Source organism: Dromaius novaehollandiae, chromosome 1 (assembly GCF_036370855.1).
Source record: "Dromaius novaehollandiae isolate bDroNov1 chromosome 1, bDroNov1.hap1, whole genome shotgun sequence".
In the NCBI taxonomy this organism is placed as follows: domain Eukaryota; kingdom Metazoa; phylum Chordata; class Aves; order Casuariiformes; family Dromaiidae; genus Dromaius; species Dromaius novaehollandiae.
The window spans coordinates 190,733,987-190,754,517 of NC_088098.1; the positions used below are offsets into that span (position 1 = coordinate 190,733,987).

Here is a 20,531-nt window from a genome sequence, read left to right on the forward strand (position 1 = left end):
GGAGTTGTATTCAGATGGTCCTGTCACAGAATTAGTATTTGTAAGAGCCTTTTTGCCCAATGGCACCATAGCCCCGTGCTCCTGGCAGTCCCCTTGGTCTCTGGTGAGTTTTGTGTTCACTAAATGGAGCCTGTGAGCTCTGCAGGCAGCTGTTTTGTAGCTTTCTGCCTTGTTCTTCGCACATAAACATGCTGCTGCTTGCACTTTGGGGTCACTTCACAAGCTCGATGTCCGAGCAGTGCTAATCCTGTTTTAATCTGTCAGAGACTCTTGGGAGAGGTGGAAAGCTGTCTGCTGCTGACTATTCTAGATTAGTAAGAAATTGGATCCCCGAGGAGGGGCCATGGAGGCGCTGAACTTAGGCGGTAGTTTCCCGTTTGATCTCATTTTCACAGTCAGTGCAGGCTGTGAGAAGAAAAGAAACTACAGGAGATGATGGCTTGTATTCCACAGAAGAAATTCAGCACTGCTAAAAGCCATAGCCAACTGGAGAGCCAGCTCTCTTTGGGCTACAGTTTTCCTGTCATAGCATGCTAGTGCTGACAAGGCTCAGAGGTAGGTGATGTGATCTGGTTATTAGGTAGGATTGACTGGCTTTAATGGAAAGCACCCATGTCTGAGCGAGGTAGTTGCTCCTTTGGAGCAATTTAATACTACACTCTGTTGGATTGCTAATGTATTTTGACTGCATCACTGGGATTTTTGTGCAAGACAGGCCTTGATTTTACATTTGTAGTAATCTCTTACCCATCTCCTAATTTAATTTTTCTAGATTTACATCAGTTGATCAGAGAATAGGACTAGATGTCATGTCTTTGTGTAAGCAAGCCTTATGTTTGAGGGTGTTGGCTCTGCAGGACCTATGCAAGTTTCCTGGTTTTGTGAAAGAAATTAGAAGAAATCCGGGATTATTTTTAATAATTATTATTTTTACTCATCACAGGTGATTACAATTGAGACTAAAGTTAGAGGCTAAGGCTTAATCCAGGCCAAGGCACTCTTTTGTGATGTTCTTTAAGAACACCAAGTAAATGATGTAGTCAGACCCCAACAATTCATTTTGACTGAAATTGGACTTTTGGGCTTACAGAGATGAACTCACAGAAATGGGGAAGAGGGTGCAGTACAGAGATGGAGAGGTCCAGCTAAGGAAGGAAGTTGCTAATGCTTGTGGCCACTGTATCCAGTGTAGCATCAGAGGCAGAAAGAGTGAGTGGGTACAAAATGTTTGGAAGAGGAGGAGCTCTAGAGAGGTGGAAAATGCTTTGAGGAGTATTCGTGGGAGAAAAAAACAACAGCAAACAACAACCCGTTATTGCAACAAACCTAAAGGGAGCTACAAACAAGCAGCCCTTTATGCATGCGGTGTGCTCTAGACACTTGCCACCTGAGGAGAGCATTTGGCAAGTGCTGAGTGAAAGTTTGTTCTGCATTTCTGAGAAGCGGCATTGTTATGGTAATTGTCCTTTCACTTGTTCACACTGTTGTGCTGTCTTGGAAGAATTGAACGGGAGGTTTCCCAGGACCCATCTGTGACTAAGGGCTGCCCTTTGAGCTGATCCAGTGCAGGCGGCTGGAGGCTTGCTTTTCCTCCAAACCCCTGTGCACCTCTTCCTGCCCCTTACATTGGAGCCGTTCTAGTATTTTTTAGGTCTCCCAGCGAGTCTGTTCAGGGATCCAGTTTGATTGAAAACGACCCAGCCAGGGTGGTTCATTTTTTGGCAGATTCAGCAGGTTCTTTCTCCCTTCCACCACCATTCTCATTTCCAAAGTTGAAGTTCTTCATTGCCCCATATGGTTCTGCTGTTCCTAGCACTTTGGCAGACAGTGCTATTAATGCTTTACAATGTCCTTTTAACTTTAACACTTCATGTGAAATTCAGTCATTTTTTGAGAGTCCTAAGCAGTCTTTTAACAAATGTAGACCTGGTTTTGCCCTGATTTCCCTTGCTTGAGAAACATCTTTCTGAGAATTTAATTAGAAGCGGCTCTCATTTACATGGATTCTACCTGCTTCTATTAGCTCTACATCCCTGGGGGGGGGAAATCAGATGACACTCTGAAAGCAGTTAGCTAAGACATTAGAAGCAACCATATCCAGGTCATGCAGAGTACTAAAACTATCTAGCATTCATGTATCCTTAATTTCTTTTATGCCTTTGTAGCTGTTGGGAGAATGTGCCACATGAGAGGAGGCTGTCTCAGAGATTTCTTTTCCATTAAGCAGTGTAGATATGAAGAGAGGATAGGCAGTGATTGCCCAACAAGAAAAGGAAGAAGTAGAATTTAGTAGCAAGAATGAATTTGAACTTGAAGGAGCCAATATTTGGCCCTGAATAGGGGCAGCTGTGCTTGGAGCAGCAGCAAAGGAGCTGCTGAGCTAAGAGCATCCAATATCTTTGAGGGGAAGATGGGCTTCCACTTCTGGATTTCAGTGCCTGGTTCAGGTGTGTGTTAGAGTGGGTCAGGAAAATAATAAGGTGATTTCTGTACTTTACAGGTGCATCAATTATGTGAGAAGCTTAAGTTTCATGAGGGTGGAGGTAGAAATACACAGATAGCTCCAGGTCCTGAGTCAGAAATCCCACTCAGGACCTGTGTAACTTCCATGGTGCCTCTGGAGTGGTCTTCTCCACTAGAAGAGGAGTAACATAAGTGCTTTCCAGAGGACATTGCCTTTATTCTCATTGTCAAGAGAGAAATGAGGTGTTGTGAAGTCAAGGAGTTTGCCCAAGGTCAGTCAAGGGCAGCTGTAGGACTTGAAAACCTGTCCCAGTCCTGTGCTTTGGCTAGCAGGTAAAAAGCACCATTGAAAATCCACATTACAAACTTTTGAGAACTTGCCTGCCCTTTCAGCCTGCAAAGTGCCAGGCACACCCAACCTGTTATCTACATAGTGATTCATTTTCAGTCTTATAAAAAGATCTTACAAAAAGGAGGTAACATTTAAAGAATATATATTTTACTGTTCTCTAGAATGTCCTTATAAAATCTCTATCAGAAAATACTTTGCCAACTACACCTGCTTTTTGGCAGCTGCTGCAATGACAGCTGAGAATGCAAAATGATAAAAATGTCACTTCTGCAAAATAATCATGGCCTATGGGGTGATCCCAGTAAGATCTTGTGAAGGGAAAGACTTAGCTAAAACACTGTTTTGAACAGCGTGAGGATTGGAGAAAGCAAGGCATGTTGTGAATGTTAAGCCAAGCACAGCAATAGGTGGAATGGTTTAAGAGGCCAGTTGTTTTTGCTGAAATGGTTTGAGAAAACTTTGTGCAGCATGCACCTGTGGTATGAATTGATTGGGTGACATGAAATCTTTCTTCCTTGGCTTTTGAAGGGGTGGAAAATAAAGAAAAATGGCAAGGAATTAGTGCAGCTGTTGGTTTACTTTCTCCTGCTGGAACCCCTGATAGACCCTGGTTGATTGTTGTTTTAATTAATCAGAAGCAATCAGCTTATAAATGCTGTGATTAGCACAGCTTCTATTTAACCCCGTATTAAGTTTTCGAAACAGAATATGTAGCAGTTCTGCACAATAAAAGGGGAATTTAAAAGCACAAGGCTTCTTCCAGCACTTAGGCCAGCTGTAAGCAGTAGGTAGGTAGGAAGCTCAGCTCTACATCCTCTGAAAACACCATGCAGTAGTAGGAGTCAAAATTATTTGCTGCTGTTCTCGGGACAAGAAGAGATTTTTTCTGAGATGCCCATATGGCAGCTTGACTTCTAGCCCTTGTTTAAACTAATGGCAGTTGCTTGTATAAACTTCTATTTTCTTTTTTCTCTGTAGGTTTGTTGATTGGCTCTGGTTGTGCTCTCTATCCTCTTGGCTGGGACAGTGAAGAAGTAAGACAAACCTGTGATAACCTTTCTAACCAGTTTGAACTGGGTAAGTCACCGTCAGAGCATCTCAGCTACATTAGACTCTCTCCTATCTGTTGTTCATAAAAGCAGAGAGAGGCCAGGAGGGCAGGCTTGGTGGAGCAACCCAGTTGCGTGCATTACGGTATTCCTATTGCATGTTTAAGGAGCAATGTTAAGGCATGGGACTTCTGATATCGCTACTGGAAATATTTTCCTGTAAGACTGTGGACATACACACACTGGAATGTGTGTATGTATGTATATATACATATATATGTGTCTATGCATGTATTTAAGGCATCAGATTTAATAGTCTTGTGATGTGCAAGCTGACATCCCTGGACTTCGTAGCAGGTCAGGCAGAGGCATCATGTCGCAGAAGAGGTCAGGGGTAATTTATTCCCCCAGTGCAGTTGTCTGTCTTTGAAGTCTGGCATGCTCATGGCCTACTGAAGTTTAAAGTGTATGGTTTTGGTTACTCACATACTTGGGAAACTGGTAAGTAACACTTGCTCCTTATGAAAACCTTTTCCCTAACAAGCCACTGGCCTTACTGGTGGTGTCTACACTGAGAGCTGAATGAGAGCTAGGGACGTGGCCAAGCTGGGCTCACTGTCACATCAGTAATGCTTCCTGTAGAGAGATCATCAGGTAGTCCAAAACAGGCCAAGCAGGGAACTAAGCATAAAGCAACGTGGATGACCAGGGGTCTGGTGTTTGAATGCACATTCAGGTCCTCATTTAGCTAGAAGGACTTGAGTAACTGCTGATTCCCTAGTCTGTAAGCACTCAGGAGATCCCTGATCTTGTGTTGCTTGAGGAAGAGGAGGATCTGTAACCTCCCTGAAGGAGCAGGAGTGACTGAGCGCCCAGGCCCTCCGCAGGCTGAGTTCAAACTTCCAAGCAGGCACACACAGTTTCTCAGACCCAGCAAACTAAATGTTATGGTTAATGTTAGAAATCCTTTCAATATCTGAGTGTGCAGGGTTCCTGGTAACCTGGTAATAATCCCACTATAAAGAACACTGGGCAAAAATAGTTTCCTAGGGTTAAACACAAACTCATTTCATTATTTTTTAATTTTGCACTGACATTTGTGTCAGGCTTCTAGAGCAGACAGTTTTCTCTCCATCTCCAAAATGCTTCTTGGGAAGATTTGCAAGTGAACTGAGATTGAGGGCAGAGTTGCATAAAATAGCATCAAATTGTGAAAAAAAAATCTTTTGGAAGAAATGCTCCAGGTCACCACCCTTCCTTACACCACTCCCACAGTGTGTGCTGAAGTGTATTTGCTCTGGCACAGGACCAGCAATTCTCACTGCTGCTGACCACACCCATCTCTGCCACTGCTGCTGATGGTGTTACTGGCAGCCACTACTGATGGTCTTGCCCAGGAGTTACGTAACATCCTCTAGAAGCTTTACCTTGTTATTCTCAACTCTCATATCTTCTGTGCTATTAATATTAAATTTTCCTTCCAGTGAAGCACATAACTTCCTACAAATTTTTTTCTTCAACTTAGAAGAAAAACAAAGAATGAAGAGGAGAGTGCAACTGAGAACAATGATGTAGAGTCAAATATCAGGAAAAGTGCCCCGGAAATAATATTCCCAATTCTAAGGAAAGGTCTCTCCAAGTATGTATTAAAAGGACTGGGAAAAAGACAAAGTAGCTATTGTGGGAAACAGTCTGTTCATCTCAGCTCCTAATCAAGCCTATGCAGATGTCTCGTTTTGTTCCTAATCAAGGCATTCAGCAGCACTCCTGCTTGAAAGGCCGACCAGACAGCTAGCGGGTGTAGACTGAAGTCTGCTCTTTCACTCTGACCGTGTGAGCAGCTGTGTTCCTGTGAGTCCTGCCTTTGCCTCCTGACAGTCTTCCCCCATCCCAGACTTCAGTCATTTCTCAGTATTGTGCTCTCCCCAGAGTGCAGAAAAGTGCTTTCTGGGTTATTCCTCTGAAAAATGCCACGAGAAGCTTTTTTCTTTTCTGTCAGTCTGAGCTCTTTGATGACCACAGCTAAGCGATTCCAAGCTATAGCCATAAACATGGTTGGGCACACAGTGAGACCAGGATCTTTGAGACCACCTTTGTCATCTGAATCTTGACTCACGAATCAGGTATTTGCATAAATTGAATCATTTTTGCCAATGAAGTCAGTAAAGGGACTTCTGTGAACGATTTTAACTGTCAACTTTTTCTTCCAGTTGCACATAAGGACTGTGAACAGGGGACATATATTAACTCTGTGAAGCTCTGTATTACAATATTTTCTGGATCCGGAGTATACTGGGCATGTGTTAATGCATGCCTAGACTTGACTGGAGTGCTATTCTCACTGATGTGTTAGAATTTTATGTTAACACATTAATTAACAGATTATAGTGAGAGCAGAAATTTGCTGTAGTGATTTCCACCAGACAACTCAGCCACTAAACAGCTCTTTTCCACATACATTGGTAGTGAACTTAAATGATCAGATTGAATTTTAGGTTAATGTCAGTGCCTGGTTCCTGCTGAGTTACCAAGGTCATCAGTAAAGAAGAGGTTCTCTTCGAGGGCTGTTTAATAGCCAGGCTGCTCGTCTTTTTTGATGAATACTTCTTGGTTAGTGATAGCCCAAACTCTCTAGTCTTTTCTCAATCGTTAGAGACTGGTTTACTCATTATAGCCTAAAGGCCAAAAATGAAGGCCAAAATGACAAAGACTTAATCTGACTAAGTCTCAAGACAAATTTATTATTGCTTTAATTTGAATAGTTAATTTGATTAATCTGCAATGCTATGCTTTCTGTTCCTAAGTCTATGAAATGAGTTGCCTTAAGAACCACACATACACTCACTTCATTCAAAATCTACCCTCAGAAAAGCTGCACTGCAATGAGCCCTGGGCTGGTTTTTTGATGTGAGAAATGGTGGCAGTGGGAGAGCTGATCCTGCTCCTCCTGCTTCTGTGGGTGCTAGCTAGAATGGCATTATGAGCCTGTTTCCTGGCCCATGCAGTTGAGTTCAAAGGAGAGGGCTTTCACAGGGATGCTGAACAGGACAGCACTCTGCAGTCTTCTCAATAGTAGAAGAGAGAAACCAGGAGCTGGATCTCCTGGATTTTTGGAGGATGAGAAGGACAAAGGATGGGTACAGAGGAGGAATTGTAAGAACTCACTTGAGAAGCAGCTGAATTTTGCATTGTGGAATGCTGTTTTAACCAGAAATATTCCAGAATTAGCAATTAAATTAAAATGGCTTTAACAAAACAAGACAAAAACCCCTGAAACATGCTCATAACTAGATAGAAGAAATAAAAAGCAATGTTACAAACCCATAAAAATCCTAATCCTTAGGGGCGCTGCTAGATAAGAAATGCATTTTCATGTCTTCAGGCACTCTGACAAAGGCTTCAGAATAATAGGCTCTCCAAATACTGCTGAGATAGCCCATACTGTGAAGAGAAAACACTGCCCCCCCTGCCCCAGATCTTTATGTACATTCCAAAGCAATATTTAATAAAGCTGCAGGAAAAATAATCGTGCTTTTAATTTACATATAAGTGGATTTGGGTATTCTTTTCTAAAAAAACCTGAGCCAACATCTTGAAATGCCCAGTAGTTTGCTGCTTTCTTTAAAACTGGATATTTATTTCTGTTTTTTCGTTAGGTGAACTGTGTCCAAATGGTTTCCTTAAACATTTGTGTATTTAATTGGGTTATTTTTTCCAATCAAATAAAAGCATTTGTATACCTCAATCTCTAAAAAATGGAGTCATTCTTCAGTTGAAGATATCCTGCCAAGGACAATCCAAATCGCTGATTAAATCACACTCAATAGACTAGCTGTTTTGGTAGTGAGGATGGTGAGTAACCTCTGTAAGTCAACAGTGTATCTGTAGAGAGGCCTGCTATCTACTCATCTGTAGTTATCTGTTATTGCCATCATGAAAAAAAAAAACCCCACACTGATACATTAGTACTTTGACAGATGAGCTCTGGCAAATCTTGTTGGGGTGGGTTAAATCCATGATGTTCCCAGCACTCCATCCTGCCCCTCTGCTTGTACTTCCTGGCTGCCCACCAGAGTGGGCAGAAGTATTGCTGCCTCCGGGGCCCCTTTCTATTGTGGCATCCCAGCTTAAATCACTGATGGAGCTGAGTTCCCACCACAACAGCGGCTGTGGACTGGAGTCTTCTGCCTCTGTTTTTAGGGTGGTAACTTCTAGAAAAAGGGCAATATAAATGAGCGTGGTGGAGAGAGAAGAGATGTGTTGTTTGAAACCAGCACAGTTTGCTTGGTGACCAAATCAAAAGTTCTTCATCTAATTAGTGTTTGGCCATGGGCTAATGCCTGATTACAGACTAGAGCCATAAGCTAGCAGCACATGTGCTGAGACTGCCTTACTCTTATACCAGATATCTGAGAAAGGATCAAAATCATCTTAATCTCTTGTTACAGCACAAGTTGTTACTGTTATGCTGCATTATTTATACCCTGGAATTGCCCATAGGCCCATTCAGGGCAGTGCTAACATGGCAAGTTAGGCTCAGCAGTACAGAGCTGCTGACTGAAAGAAGGGAAGGTGATTCAGATCTGCAGAATCCTATGTTCTACAAAAGGAATTAGCAAGCAATTTCCCGAAAGAAAGTATTTTTATAGCATATCATATAGTGCACATTTAGTTTTGCCAAGCTAGAAGCACTAATATCCTATTTTGTTTTCATTTTTAAATGCACTGCACAAGAATAACAGCTGAAAAATGAAAATTTTAAAAAGAAATTTTAAGAATCAGAGGGAGTCTGCTTTAAATTGAAGACTGCACCAAACACTTGCAAAAACATCCACATTTTGCAAAACTTAAACTGTGTGAAGAAAGCTTCTGAACTGACTCTTTTTTTAAGGAAAATGTGAGTATATATATGTGGTGCATATGTTAGGACTGATTTTGAATGACTAAAATCAATAAAGGACTCCATTCTTGGCCATAGATTTCCCTAGACACAGATGCAGAGACTACTGAGCCAGTTTATCTCGCAAAACCGAACTTCCCGAGAAATAGCAATGTAAGACCAGTACCTAAGAGTCTGCATGGCAAAATGGTTATCTAGCGTGGGATTCGTTTGTCAAAAAGATGTCTCATATCCTTTTAGGTGCCTGAGGAAATTTCATCTGGCCTCCAGCTGCCACTCCCCAGTCACCAGATACATGAAATTATATTATTCACTTACTTTATTAACCTGAAAGAACAAGGACACCAAATTTAAGATGATCTCCAATTTTTAAATTAAACTACATGGAAAAGAAAACGTTGTCTTCCTTTTGGGTAAATATGGCATATTTGGGCAGCTGGAGCTCAGCCTGGATGCTTAATTGTCCAGATTTTTTATCTCCTTTTTGTGAGAGACTACTTTTTATGTTGTATATTTATTTCCTACCTAGGACGTATTTTTTCTTCTGGGTGATCATTTGTGCTAAGGAGCATCCCACAAACATGGCCTGGTGTTTGCTGTGCGTTACTGCCTTCAGAGCTGGCAGCAATGGCTTACACCAGCCCAGAAGTGGCTGTTGGCATGCCATGCTCTATGTATCCGCCTGTGTCCTGCTCCCTCAGCATGTCTTGCTGGCAGACCAGCTGGGCATGTGGGGTACAGCACTGTGCTGCTCAGGACTCACACGCGTGAGCAGGGACATGTGCAGAAATGCCCAGTGGCAGCTGTGCAGCAGAGCAGGGAGAGCTGAATGGGAAGGGGTTTGCTCCCAAACCTGGTGGCTCACAGATGACAGGAGCTGCCACTGAACGTGGTTTGCATTAATTGGCCAGACCGGAGTGCGGCTGATGAGGACTCAGGATGAGATAGACGATTATTACCCTAAACGCTGCTAGAGCCTCAGCTTACTGTCTGGGTCTGATGGAGGTGTCCAAGCACAAGACATGGGTTTATCTTGTATGTGAGAAATTTAATGGAAGGGACCTGGGGCTTCAAGAGTTTGCCAGATTTCCCTGAAAATTTTTCCCGGAATGGCTAAGGACTTAATGTGAATGGATGTGACTTTTTTTTTTGTTCCCAAGCTAAATGCTTAAAATTGAGTTTTGTGAGAGCGCCCCTCTTGAAGTACCTTTTGTGGTTTGACCGAAGTTATAGATGCAGTGGTCTTCCTCAGTTAACCCTGTGGTGGCAGAAAAACAAGGCATACTGCCTTATGTGCCAAGCCAATATGTTTTGTCACCAAAGTGAGTTTATTCTTAAAAGCACTGAGGAGTTAATGTATCTGTGAAAATAACAAAGTCGTGAAACGTATTTTGTTCCTGTTTGAGTTAATGCCATTGTGGGAGTCCTTATGAGGCTGGGAGCAGTGCCCTGTCCTATTTTTCTGCAAGTCCTCTTGGATCCTGTCTTCTTGTTTCATGCTCTCCGCCTGTCATGCTCCATCGCTAGCAGTCACCCACAGAGACATCCAAGTGTTGTGGGCCAGCATCAGCCAAAGCAGATGGTTCCAAAAATGCACCTTTGATGGCCCTCCGTGGTGGCCCTTCTTTGAATCACTGTGAAAGGGCTCTCCTGGCCACAGTAGATGTCTGGAGAGCAACTTAAAAGGCTGGTTCCCATCCTGAACTGAACAAGCAGCTGAATTGTCAAAAGCTCTCAGAAGCTTCTCTGCTGAGGGGTGTTTGTTTCCTCAGATCGTTATTATTAAGGCTCCCCTCTGCCACTTTTAGAGGGTTTGAAATATCTGAAAGAGAACTGTTGACTTGGTAATTACTTTTGCCATAGAAATATTAGACTAAATGATCTTTAAAAGCAAACAGTGCAGTTACTAAAATAACAACATAAAAACCCCACAGAAAGCAGTGAATACAAAAAAAAAGCTTTGTCAACTAGTTAATTGGCCTTAGGTGGCATCATTTCAGCATCTGGCTGAGTGTTGACATACAGTGCCAAAACTATGAAGAAAAAGATTTTGAAGGCAGGACAATTTATTAGAATCCTATTAAAAAGAAAAGGCTTCAAAGCTGTGTTTTTTTCTGAGCAATCTATCTCATGAAGCTCCCTTTTTTCTTCACACATTCTCTGCAAACAGCTCGAAGTTTTTATCAGTTTTAGTGGTGTCCTCTCCGCTTTTTTTTGATTGGCGCAGAGAACAATTTTTATGAACATGCCTGAGCTGCGGCTGCTGGGTTCTTAGATAAATGAATGAGTCAGCCTACGCGCTAGTAAAGAAAGTGTTTCATCAAGAAACACTTCCCCTTCAGTGCTACCTAGAAAACTTCCATTCTTAAATGTTTGCAGGGCTTTGGTGACTATATCAAAGCCAACGTACATTCCATAGAGCTTAAGGCACTTTCCTTTGATGCCAGAGTTAGGCCATAGCCGTGCAAGGACCCTCTGTGGTTAATGGAGACAAACAGGGACATCCAGAAGGGGATTCAGACCACCTGAGAGCAGGTACCTCGTGTTCTTTGTTACTTCAGCAGGGTGGCTAGAATTGTTATTTAGAATCCCTTCGCAGGTGAAGGGAGAAAAATAGGTGCTAATCAAGCAGAGTACACCTGCCATGCTTTAGACATCTACCCTAAGGTGAAGTGCATCGTGCTTTATAAGTGACTTTGTCTCCTTGTTGTCTCTAGAAGGAGTTTGGGGCACTGATTCAGTCTGGATCTCTGCACTGTGGGTGTCTAAAGAGAGGTGAAGTTAGTTTCACTTCCTGCAGGGAGTCACCTTTCCGTTGATTTCTTCGAAGGAGTTGGGAGAGCTCCTTGTTAGAGGACACAAGCTATTTGCTCTTGGAAGCTTGAGCATTGAAATTGTCAGGTAGTATTGGCTTTTCCTCCATTGTCCCACAGTAAAGGCATGCCTACAGCAAATTTGAGGCTCGATGAAACAAAATTCTGTGATTCCCCCAAAGAAAGGAGGATTTGGTCATACAAGTGTCTGCAAACAGCAGAGCTGAAGAATTTCAAAGTAGCTACTTTTTTTGGCAATTTTTGCACTTCTGAGCTTTTTGAGACTTCCCCACAATTGATTACAGACCAAAATACCCATACAATTTCTTTGAGCAAAAATAAGTAAGCAATATAGCTTGATCTGTATACACTTAAGAAATCATGTTTTTTTTAAAAAAGGGGAAAAAATGCCTTGAGAAAATCACATCCGTACAGCAGACGGAAAGAAGTGATCTTCACCAAATTCATTATTTTGTTCTCAGCTATTTGTTCAGCTGCAGTTTTACCTTATATAGTGTTCTTTCTTTCTTTCACATAACTACTTAAATCCTGTTTGGATGCATGCCAAGTTTTAACTTCTTTTCCTGCTTTTGTAGCTGATTTCACATGACTTTTTCATTGTTTAACTGTGTCAAGAAAAAAATTCTTTAGTTCTTTAATTTAACTTGGCTTTGTTTCAAAATAATCATGCCTTCTTATTTATTAGCTGATTATCTCTTACATTAATTTGTGGCTTTCATATCTCCAAATCCCTGTATATCCCTTACCATCACACTCTTTACTTTATTCTCTGATTATTTTTCCAACACCCTGATTGACTGCATGAATTCACGTTCCCCTGTGGTACTGGACTCTCATGTGAAGCTGTTAATTAGAGTTTCTGCACAAGTTTTTGCAAGCAAGAATTGTAGTTTTTATTTTTGAGGGTACATAATTTTTATTCTTCAGTCTAGGTAATTCTCGAACTTTTTTTCTTCATCTTGGAAGCTAGACTTTACTTAAAGTTAAATGATTAGAGTCTGCCAAATACTCTAGGCTGCAAGCCCAGGATAGTCTTAACATTAAGTAAGGTGCAAATATTTAAGATACTAAGTCTTGCAATTAGCAGGTTTGCATCCAAGACAATTCCATATACTAGATTTTTTTTCATAAGTGTCATTTATTGTTTTTTTTAGATGAAAATCATATGTTATTTCCAGGAACTATATGACTGTGTGTGATAATTTTTTAAAAGATATCATGAATATCCTGGTAAAATTCTATTTCTGCAACTGGATCCTGGTAGAGTTTCACAGCAGATCAACTCTCCACAGAGTTTCTGTTGCCAAAGTTCACTCACTCCCAAATTTGTCTTATATATTTGCCTTGTATATTTGAGGGGGAGCTAGAAGGGCACATACCATGGCCTTGAATATCACATTAGAAGTCAGGCATGTGAGTGTTTTGTAGTAAGCCCATCCACCACAGCAAAGCTCATGTTCTGCATTCGTTGACTTCTTTTGCTTTAGTAAATATTCTCTTATATTCTGTGGGACTCCTTTCTGCTGTATCTTCTTTTGGTATCCTCCTTATTCACCTTGCTCTTTGTACTTTTTCCTCAAGGAAAGGAGTGTGATGTTCCCACTCTTTCCTCCTTTTAGTTGCTTGGAAAATGGCCATCTAGCCATATAGCTGCAAGGACTGTGATTCTGTGATTTGAGAATTAATCCTGACACTTTTACTGCCACTCCCAGTAAACCAAATCTGAAAACAGAAGTTTTAGTGGCTGGCCACAAATTTACCTGAGCTGATTTGGACAGTTCCATTTCACTGAGCAACCAGAAGGCAAGAGCTCCAATGCCCTCCTTTACCAAACCAAACCAGCCAAAACAAAACAAAACAAAACAAGGAACCAGGACTAACAAAATGCTGAAACAACAGCTTCTCTCTCCACACTGACTTGTCAGGTAAACAATGATCTGTAAAAAGCAGCATCAGTTCTGTGTGGAGAAGGAAGATGCTGTGATGCTTATCATCTGTATCAGCTAGAAGGGTACTTCAGCTGTTGGGAAAATTACTTTGGCATGAAACCACACCCAGTCCGCCCTATGGGCGAGGACATGTGCACATTCTTGCACACATCTACATGCCCCTCAGAGGACTGTCACACTTCTACCTATATATATATCCATATGCATTCTTGAGGAAAACATCAGCTTTTGTGCTGGGGGGTGGAGGTCAGGGGATTGGCACATTTTCACTTAATTGTTTTAACCGTAACATGTAATTAGGTGGTCTTACTCTTCATTTTAGAGTTTTCTCATTAACAAAAATGACAAACTGCAATACTGTAATTCTAATATTTAATATGATGGGCTCCATGAAGGCAAAGTGCTCTACTTGTCGGTTGAATTTAAACTCCAGTTCTGCAAAGCCCTTAGCCATTTGCTTCACCCCGATTACATGACTGTTCCTGCTGATGTCAGTGCAATTAAAGTTGAACATGAAGAAGGGTACTTCTGTGATACTCACTATTATAATGTTTATAAAACTATAAATCAAAAAAGCTAAATCTATTTTCTCTAACATATAACTTTTCTGTAGGTATATATCCATTTGATTTGGCATTACATTTAATCACTTGTAAACACTGGCCTTTACAAAGCTTCATCTTCCTTTTAAATTGAGAGTTTAATATCAAAGTGAAGCAAAAGTCATTTTCCAAGTTAAATTGCAGCTAAATTACTCAATTACTGACAACCAGCAATCTTTCTGTAGGGTGCAGTGGATTAAAATAGCTCATACATGCAGTAAAAAAGAGAACATCAGAACAAAAACACAAACTCAGGTATTTTTTTTTTTCCTTGTGCAATACAGGATTATAAAAGCGGTAGTATTATTTCAGTCTGACACATGGCTGTCTGGTGCAGTCGATCATTCATTTCAGCAGGTACATTTGAAATGGAGTCTCCCAGGCTTCACTAGCTATGGACTTATAACAACAAGTATAGCTAAGTCCTATGCACTCAAATACCCTCCCAGATACAGGCTCTTCTTCAGCACAATAGCTTCAGCACAATGCTAGTCTACTCAGCATCATCCAAGCACAGATCAAGCTATTTTATCCAGGGCCTCCCATTGCTCCTGACACAGTCTGGAAATAATGGCCAAGTTTATCGCTGGGTTATTATTGCTCTAAGGTCAGTCTCCCTGCTCTTTCATTCATCCTCCTGCACTTTCCTGTTCTTTCATTTGTTCATCTTGACCCAACTCATACTTGTGAACTACATTGCGTTTATTAGATCAAGACACTGCCTGCCATGCCTTAGAGCATTTAAGTAGGGCAGTGGTCCTTAGGGTAAATGGAGTGCAGTATGGAGAAATAGCTGTTATTCTCCTCATCCAAGATTGAATGTGCAGCTGGTATTTCTAGTGCATTTCTCTGACACTGATTTAATAGTTTTCTCTTCCTAATGTGCATTGTGTGTACTCTCTCCCTCTCCTACTACCAATGCACGAAAGTTGAAATCACATTGCGTAAGAGGTCAGATTTCCTTTATTCTACTCCAGCTTATGGCACAGCTGAGAAACTTTGCACACTGCTAGCAGGTGAATCTTTAAACACTTTGAAAAATAGCATTTTAACATTTATTTTCTCTACCTGGAAGCATCATGATGAGAAAGATTTATTTTTTCAAACTGCCACAATTATTTAATAGTTTCAGGAATACTTAGCAATTAAAAAGAACTGTCAGATAGAGTCTATCTTATCACAATGAATGCTTTAGCAACCCCCTCCATGGTATACACCTGATGATTTTCAAAGCAATCCAATTGGCTTAGACACCCTGGAAATGCTTAAATCCCATTTTGAAAATCCCAGCCAAAGCTGTAGGCAGGTATGTGTGTACAAACAAAGGAATGGATGATCCATAGGCAGGTGTCCCCTGAGACTGCTGTGAGGGTGTAGGAGGATCAGCATCCAGGACATTTCCAGTTGCTTCATTGCTCTCTGTGGCTTCTGTTGGTCTTCTCTAAGGAAGACAGACTCACTGCATGGTCTTCTCTAAGGAAGCCAAGAATGGTGTCAATCTGTAGAGTATAACCAGATTACAGCAAGTAAATCTGTCAAACTTTCTGCTCCCGCATTTTAAGGAGAGAGGCTAATAATCCCAAGCCTAAACCTCAACCTAGTCATCTGGTCATGTCAGGATCTTCATTTTTTTTGGTTGTTTTTTAAAGCAAGTTTTGAGGATTTTGAAGAAGAAATGAAAGAAGTATTATGCTGCTGTAGTGTCAACCTGAGGCCTTCAGGGTGGCCGTGAGTACAAGCTCTGCCTCTCACTCATGTCGCTTTACCTGGCCTGCAGGTATCCTGCAGACAGTCTATGGATGTGCTGTTTGCCTTCAGGCATGCCAACTCATTAGACATGTTTGGATGTACAGACTGACAGGCACTCTGGAGTACCTTACATCTTGTTTCTAAAGCAAGATTAGCAGACTTGCTAAGTGCCTGACCTGCAAGCCTGGTCCCCAAGGATGCCTTTAGGACAGAGTATGTGGTGGCAGCAAAAAATAGCTCCAGCTGGGACAGCCACTTTCCATCTACTTTCAGCTCTACTTCTAGAAGGATGGTCTGTTGTTACCTTCTGTCCTTCATGGGGAAGAATGGTTTCTGCTGCCTGCTGAAGTATTGCTTGTGCCTTACTGAGAGCACTCACTGCTCAAAGCAGGGAGATGGCCCCATAGATGGGGGCACCAGGCCAACCTCAGTTATAATGAGTCTGAAGCACTCAAGATCAAGATTAATGGATGCAACCCAATTAAAAATGGCCTTTGAGATGGGGTGAACTCCTGAGGAGCAACAACAGGTATCTTCTTGCTTTCTAAGAACTCTGTGAAGATGCCGTCTCCCTGCTATAGCTGCTGCTTTCCTGATCACCTCCTCTACTGCAGATGCAGTGGTGGCTGGAAGGGGAGAGATCCCTTTATGGCCCTTTGGACCACCGTAGGACTCTCCACCACCATTCCTATCAACATACCCATGCTGGTGATGAATTTTGCTGTATAAAAATACTGAGGCCATTAAAAATATTCAAGGCCCTATTGGGACACTATTTTTAAACATTTTAGACAAGAGATCAGTGAAGTTTTAGGCTATGGATGGTGACACTGAGTAGGGACAGGGAAATCCGCCTCTGTCTTTCTGTATTTTAATTAAACTTTCATACTCACTGGGAATCTGGACTTAGGGGCAATTAAAGACTAGTTCTTAAGGCTCTTCCCCTCATGGTGGCAAGTTGTGGAAGTACTGGAATCCAAGGGCCCCCAACACAGCCCTTTTCCTCACATACTTCCTTCCTGTGACTCACAAACCTGTATTGAATCCTCCCTCCCAAATACCACTCCCTCCTCCACATACATGCAGACATAGAGCAGCTCTGCTTTGCTCCACAGTTTTGCTACAGAGAAGAAAGTGCACTGCAATTGATGGGGAAATACAGTTGTAGCAGGTCAGGAGAGGTGGGGAAGTCAGGCTAGGCCATTCAGAGTAACACAGACTAATGCTTAATGTTTTTAATTCCATAACATGAACACCTAAGCATTTTGCTGTCATTATTAATCATATTAATCATGATATCACTAATGTACTGGTATGTCTCCCATCACTACTCTGTGATCACTGCCTCCTGACCTTACTGTCCAGGTATTTAAGAGGTTGGATTTGGGGACTCCATTCCCATAGCAGACCCCATGCAGCTGGTCCCCCATCATCATGCTTCTTTGCCACAGGAGCCTCTGTTTCACTGTTGGAAATTCAGTGTCCTCGTCAGTCTCCCACTCCATATCCTGCTCTGCCAGATGCAGGTGTCTGCCATATGGTCCATCAACTGGCTGTGCCTAATGCACAGAGTCATAGAGCACTGCACAGCAGATAAGGTTGTGCCATTACAGGTGCCAGGCCGAGTGAGTCTTCTTGGAAGGTACAGTTTCCCTAGCTCCTTACTCAGACAGGGGCATCTCCACCACATAGCCAGAAGAACCCATGCATCCTGAACATAGGCTCCGATGTGTGGGAGCTCACTTATTTGGACAGTCAATATGCAGTGTTGGAGAAGAGATTAGGGAGAGAAGATTGCTTCTTAGCTATCAACCTCCCTTCCTTCCTCAAGGTTTTGGCTGCAGGGATTGTTTGTGGAGTAAAGCAGTAAAAGGAGTTTTGATTTGGCCCAGTAAAGATTTATGCATGTGTGAGTGGGATGTGAATGGGTTCCTTGCAACCAAATCCTGGTCATATTGTCAGCTAGCAGTTTACAGCAGAGTCCAATTTTGAGCCCCATTATGGTAGAAGTTGATTCACCCAGCTACTTCTGAAGGAAGCAAGTCCCAGCACTGAATTACATGCAGCAGGACTGAGTGTTCTGCTGGAACAACAAAACAAGCACTCAAAAGCTGCCTGGAGAGCAGAAAAAGAGGAAAAAGAAAAGAAGGGAAAAACCTGCTGCTGCAGCTGCTGTGGAAACCAGTCCTACAGCCTCTCTCCGGACTTGGCAAGCAGAGGGTCCTCCTGTTCCACTACTAACATATTTTCAGTGCCAGCAACCTTTACTTTAACTGTCAAGTGTAGTTTTCCCCTGTGTCGAAAACAGCAATTTGCCAACCAGGTGAGCTTGGAGGCTTGTCTGATGAACCATTATAGAAAGTGAAGGGGAGCAATTTAAACAGCCTTGCTTCTCTAATTTCTTGAAAAAACACTAGGCAAACCAATTCCTCCAAGCCCGTGTTTCCTTTTTGAGGTGGATATACTACAAGTGGGCAGAAAACCTAAAGGAGCACTTTTTTCCTGCATCAGTATAAAGCAGCCTCCCAGTTTTAACCCTTGGAAACACTGAGAATATAATAAATACATAAATAAATGCACTTGTGATTATTTGCCCGTGTGCTTTTCCCTAGGCATCTAATGCTGGTATCGGCCTGGCTAGGTGGGCTTTGAGGCAGAACGGCCATTCTTGCATTCTTACTAAAGAAAAAGGAGGTGAAAAGTCTGAAAATGAAGCAGTGCGCATCTGCTCCAAGACAGATGCATTGACTCTTTAAATCTGCCATTTACACAGCAGTGGTAATGCTGTTTAAACGCCACAGCTCAGCTCTGTTTCTCACAAACCCAGAAGGCCGAGAAGATGTGTGGAGGTTACCTGTTGGTAGCTACATGGGGCGAAAAAAAGGTTCAGCCTCTTGTATCCCATAGGAAGTACTGCAGATTTCCTATCAGGTCTAGGGCTGTGCTGCCAGGAAGGGCAGAGAGTCATTTTTCCCAGTGTGGTGCAAATCGGTACCAACACGGCCCGTCTGCTTGGGTGAATATGCCATCACTGTGCAACAGCATGGCCCCCGCCAGCGCCCGCATGGCGTCCTCCTGCGGCCCGCACTTGGGTTCGCCGGGCCCCGCTCACAAGGGCCGGGGAGAAATGGGGCTTTGTTCCCGGTTAACGCTGTGTGGTGTTTCCTTGCAGGGACCTGCGAAATCGGCTGGGCCTACTACTGCACCGGCGGCGGGGCGGCGGCGGCCATGCTGATCTGCACCTGGCTGGCCTGCTTCTCCGGCAAGAAGCAGAAGCAGTACCCGTACTGAGTGGGAGCCGGGCTGCCGGGACTCGCCAGCATCCTCCAAGAAACGACGGACGCGGGACTTATAAGTGCTTTAGCTCCTTTTGCAGGAAGCGGGTGCAGACAGCGGGGAGCAGGCGGCAGGCCGAGGCCACGCGCAGCGGCAGGGACGGGCCGGCCTTTCCTGCCGGGCCTCCCTGGGGCCGCCTCTGGAAAACGCGACTCTGCGAGCAAGGGAAGCTCCGTTCTGGCAAATCGTGAAAATCCACGTGCACCCATTAGTTGAAAGATTGGTGGAAGCAAGATGGTGTTGGAGGGCCGGGGCAGCTCCCTGTGGTCCCTTCAGCGCAGCGCCCCTGAAAGCACACTCACACACACACTCACACACACACACTCACACTCACACACACACACTCACACACATGGACGTTGACCATGGCACAAAACGAGCAGAGAGGAGACTTCTCGGCGCGGTTCTTTCTTCTCCTTTTTTTTTTAATACTCCTTTCTGGTGGTTTAAGATTCAGTGTTACGACACTTTTTAACCTATACGTTAAACTTAATACAAGGACCAACAAGCCACTTTATCAGTATTTTGTATATTCTCTATTTTCTCCCTAGACATTTAGCCACTGCTTATTCAGCCCTATAGAACTTTTATTAAGCTTCTGTGTTATCAGCATTATTACAAAAATGCAACATAATTACTTGGCATATGTAGCCTTTGCCTATAGTACTTTTATGAAGTGCAGTAAATGGACGTTTTTCTGTCCATTGAAAATTCCACTTATGGTACTGTAGAACTCTGTTGGTTATGTAAGACTAACAGGAAACTTCTTCCAGACATAGATTTTGTCACTGTTATGTTTAGCTCATTGATGTCGTATTGTGCTGTACCATGTTTATTATTTCAATATTCATTTTTTGTAAAAAAAAATATATAAATGTGCTATTTTATGTTTGTATTTGAAAATCTCTGTAAATAAATTTTTCCTTGATCAATACTTGCAATGCATGGTAGCGTCACTAGATGAAAAAGATCTAGTCTGATCAGATCCCCATTTAAAATAATCCTCAGAAGTAATCATGACTGTGATAACCGTGCTGTATCCTTTCTCCATCTAAAACACATACATTTAGGCTTCAGTTACATTGCCTGAGCATAGAGGTCTCTTGCCACTTGGGACAGTCTAGTGTATGCTACATTTTTGCATGATCCTGTTAGATATAATGCAGGACTTCTGGGAGACCATCGCCATTCTGGTCTGGCAACTGGAGACTCAGCATCTCACATGGCACTGGATATCCCTGTTTTGGCAATTGAAACAAGCCATTACTTTCTTAATAGCATCCACACTGATCAAATG

At 42.6% G+C, this 20,531-nt stretch overlaps 1 protein-coding gene across 1 annotated transcript in view; it reads left to right on the plus strand.

Annotated features, from left to right (window-relative positions):
• The window catches only part of LHFPL6 (LHFPL tetraspan subfamily member 6), a 149,960-nt gene extending 129,792 nt beyond the window's left edge, over positions 1-20,168 (plus strand). Inside the window, exons 3-4 of the mRNA XM_064504904.1 lie at positions 3,794-3,892; positions 19,071-20,168. Coding sequence (XP_064360974.1) covers positions 3,794-3,892; positions 19,071-19,189 — 218 coding nt within the window. The 3' untranslated portion in view covers positions 19,190-20,168. The remainder of the gene's footprint in view (positions 1-3,793; positions 3,893-19,070) is intronic.
• Positions 20,169-20,531: the final 363 nt, after the last annotated feature.